Raw genomic sequence first — 3,841 nt, forward strand, 5'->3', positions numbered from 1 at the left:
CATCCATCCATCCATCGCCACGTCACCATTCCAAAAAGGGGGAAGTCTAAAACTGCACACCCATGAAAATGGATAAGGCTCCAACTTGCCGTTCACAACGATCCCGAAGCGTTCCCTCATGAGCGAACCACTGGGAACGTTGCACTGGAAATGTGGAATGGGTTCATGCGACAAGGCTGGTGACGCGGTGGCAGACGCTTCCGTGGTTCAAGCCGTTCGGTAATAGGGTCCATTCAAAGGATGTCTCGACCACTAACGCGAGACTCCTCCCCTTCTCCTTCGCCGGGATTGCCCTCTCCAGCGATCGTCGATGCTCAGTGTCCAACTCTGTACAGCTCTTCAACTCCGCTACTGGGGTACAACACCCTTCTCCTCGAATTGGGTCTCTTTCTGCCTCCGAGGTGCGTCACTCAGTCTCGCGAAGGCAGGTTCTTTGGCTCATTTAAATGTTTGAGCTCTGGAGTTGTAGCAATTCAGTTGGTAGAATGCGAGCTCTTCTTTGGTTTTTGGTGCGTCATTCTTGACTTGGAGTGTTTACGTGCGGGGGGATTTTTGGGTGTGGTTATGATTTTCGGTAGAAGTGATGTAGGTGGCTGTAGGTGACGTTCGCTGAGCATTCTAGTTGTTTGCATCCTTTACGTTGTTCGTTGTTCGTTGTCCGTGTTTCGCTACTCAGTCCTTGGCTGCCCTCGAAGTATCAGTGGGTGATTTTGCATTTTGTTCGCTGATTGAAGGGTATTCCAAACTAGCAGTCGTTTCGACGCTTGTTTCTCAATGTGTTGTGACATTGGGCTCCAAGCTTGATGTTCGGGTTCGCTGTTTGGAGCAATGAAGTATGATTTAGATTATCCTGAGCTGCAGATCTGGTGTGCAAATATCTTACTGGCTGGAGTGGCTTACACCCCGGTTCATGTCTCACAAATGCTTTGACGTAATTGATGTGTTACGTCCATTCGTTTCGACCAATACACAAGCCAGGATTGTATTTGGTTATGAGCATACAGAAGGATGTTCTGATTAAGATGATTATGTGCAGAGGATTGTATGTAGAGTGCCCTAGTTAAATATGGCATCTAATGCTATGCTAGCGAACAGGATGGCTGCCGCACCTTCAATGGCAGTCCCTTCATGCTCACCTACTTCGGCCGCTGTAAGTACCTCATTTCATGCCGGCTCTCAAGAACTTTTGAATCTGTTGGTCATCTGCTTGAATGCAATTGCCTTAACCCTTATAGTACCAATTACTTGCCATCAGTAATTACAATTCTACTTCTTACGATTGGTTTTTCTTACCCTCATGCAGTAGATAACTGAATTGTCTGGCATTGTAGTTAAACCCAACTGGATTTTAAATCGGTTTGCACAGGAATTCGAGGCCTGGATATAGTTTTTAAAATTCTTCCTTAGGGCTTGGAAGTATTTAGTTTACCTTCAAATGTATTGATACTTTTTTTCTACTACTAACTTATCTGGATTTTTTTGGGTTTGCAGCTAGAAGCAAGCCCTAGAGTATGTGGCGTTCTCGCAAGAAGTGCAGCTCCGGTCATCAGTCTGAACAGTGCCATGTGGGGGATAAAATTGCAAAAAGTAATCCCTACTAAGTGGGTCAAGGTGGGGGGCCTTAATGCAGTGGCCGCATATGATGACGACGAGGAAGAGGAGGCTGAAGAGGACATTACCGCTGCGTATGAAGCCTTGTATGGAAAGGCGTTCGAGGGGTTGAGTAAAGGCTCAAGCGGCGATGAGAATCTTAGCGATGATTCACGGGGCAAGCGTGGTGGAGATCGCCGGGGTAGCAAAAACTCCGAGGATAAAATGGAAGAGAGAGTGGTACAAATTCGTCGAGTTACCAAGGTGGTGAAGGGAGGCAAGCAGATGTCTTTCCGTGCTGTAGTCGTTATAGGTGATAAGAAGGGGACAGTTGGTGTGGGAGTTGGATCGGCGAAGGAGGTCATTACTGCCGTGCAGAAGTCGGCCACTGACGCCAGACGCCACTTGGTTACCGTGCCCATGACCAAGTACCTGACTTTCCCACACAGGTACATTCTTCCCCACCACTACCAATCTTGTTCCATTGGTATGATTTATGTGAGCAAATGATTTACGACGACAAGTTAATGTCAATTTTCCGACGGGTTATATATCATTGGGTTTGAACCCTTTGAATGGCCTTACTAGATTCATGTACCATATAAGCGTTTTCTTAAGTAAACATTTTTTTGTAACCCCAGCATTTTTCATGATTGATTAAGCCCCATCCTTCAGTCCAGTGGTTGCTGTGAGGGTTACCACATCAGTTTAATCACTGATCAGGTCCTAAAGCTTAAATACGCTGATCACTGTCACTGTTCTACTCGTCCTCTGTGTAACGACAAAAGTAGACGGTTTGTAGCCTTCCAGATGTTGAAGTCTAGATTAATAGAAGATCAACTGAGACATGTCTACGTGAAACGAGATTGTTTCTACAACACATCTGCAAAATACATTGTTTGTCCCTGAACACGTAGTTCCCAGTTCAGCAACTTTGAGGCAGAATGTCTCAGCGTGCATTTCTTGACATTCGTGCAGAGCGGATGGAGATTACGGAGCTGCCAAGGTGATGCTCAGGCCTGCAGCTACAGGCACAGGAGTTATTGCTGGAGGTGCTGTGCGTGTGGTGCTTGAGTTGGCAGGAGTGGAGAATGCTTTAGGTAAGGAGCTTGGAAGCAAGAACCCCCTCAATAATGCCAGAGCTGTCGTCGAAGCTGTTGGAAAGATGAAACAGTTCAGGGATGTAGCTAGGGACCGTGGTATCCCAATGGAGGAACTCTGGAAATGAACATACTGGGTGCTTTAGGTAGTACGATAAACTGATACGTTCTCAGCTAGTTTTGGAGGATTTTTTTTTGGCTCCCTCTTTGTAGTGGCACAATCAATTTTTTCCCCCATGTTTAAACAATGGTTGCCTTCCATTCACTTTGTTGTTCACCCTATGAAGTTCACAGCCAGAGGTTGGCATGCTCATGGTCACAATAGCAGCGTAAGAGAAATTCTAAATCAGTCTTTAAGAGAGAGTTACTAAGCCTTTCTTCAGTACTTAAAAAATAATTTTTTTTACGGATAGTGATTGCCGAGCGATTGAAACAGCTACTTTAATTAAGTAGCCTGTCTGGGAACCCATGAAACGTGGGCTTTCACGACACAATACCATACATGTGATCAGCCATCCCCACCATTCACAAGCTGTCTCCCCCATGACGACAATTCATTTTCTGAAAGGTAGGATGATTTCTACGTTGGTAGCAATTGGCGCAGCCGGTGCGTAGAAATTTAGGGACAAACCTAGATTTGAGGTGGATGCTTGCATGTCTTCCTTTCCCCGTGATAGTCGTTGTCAAACTAGAAATTACACCAAGACGAGCCCGCATCTCAGGGTTTTAGAGAACTTTTTTGGCTCTGGAGCACGTTGCGAACGGTCAGTGGAAGCTAGAAAAGACGAATGTCGCCGAGCTATGTCAAGTTGCCAAGAGAGTGCGTCGGTAGGGCTTGGCATTACGCGAATTGCCTGCTAAATTGAGGGAATTATATCGAGCTTTATGCTATGGTGACGTTCATTTCAGTGGCAATCTTCTATGCGCTGGGCGTCTCCATCAAATTTCATGCCATTGTAGATGGTGCCTTTTCTAAACAGATTGACCACCTTTGAGCACTGCACTACGTTGATCGCGTTTCTGGCGTATACTATAATATCACTGTTTAGCGGGACTAAGAGTGCGTTGTCGTTGCCTCTGGATGTGTCGTTCGTATTTCTCAGCATAGCCTTCGGGTTACAGTACTCTGAACGAGAATCGTCCTCACGGCA

General features: G+C 46.0%; 1 protein-coding gene across 4 annotated transcripts; it reads left to right on the forward strand.

Moving 5' to 3' along the window:
* Positions 1-225: 225 nt before the first annotated feature.
* Positions 226-2,955, forward strand: LOC112284215 (uncharacterized). Of its 4 annotated transcripts, none has more exons than XM_024523818.2 (4): positions 226-401; positions 1,096-1,150; positions 1,492-2,039; positions 2,569-2,955. In XM_024523818.2, the coding sequence occupies exons 1-4, from the start codon at positions 241-243 to the stop codon at positions 2,816-2,818; spliced, it is 1,014 nt and encodes a 337-aa protein (XP_024379586.1). In that variant the 5' UTR covers positions 226-240; the 3' UTR covers positions 2,819-2,955. The 4 variants fall into 4 exon arrangements, with proteins under 4 accessions (XP_024379586.1, XP_024379589.1, XP_024379588.1 ...); XM_024523821.3 differs by having other exon boundaries at positions 281-509; positions 1,037-1,150; XM_024523820.3 differs by having other exon boundaries at positions 281-424; positions 1,037-1,150.
* The last annotated feature ends 886 nt before the right edge of the window (positions 2,956-3,841 follow it).

Source organism: Physcomitrium patens, chromosome 7 (genome assembly GCF_059467195.1).
Source record: "Physcomitrium patens ecotype Gransden chromosome 7, ASM5946719v1, whole genome shotgun sequence".
Taxonomy (NCBI): Eukaryota; Viridiplantae; Streptophyta; class Bryopsida; order Funariales; family Funariaceae; genus Physcomitrium; species Physcomitrium patens.

Coding starts and splice junctions, on each gene's coding strand:
- LOC112284215 (XM_024523818.2), top strand. CDS start 241: ATGTCTCGACCACTAACGCGAGACTCCTCCCCTTCTCCTTCGCCGGGA. Junction 1,151..1,491: donor GCTCACCTACTTCGGCCGCT/GTAAGTACCTCA, acceptor TTGGGTTTGCAG/CTAGAAGCAAGCCCTAGAGT. Junction 2,040..2,568: donor TACCTGACTTTCCCACACAG/GTACATTCTTCC, acceptor ACATTCGTGCAG/AGCGGATGGAGATTACGGAG.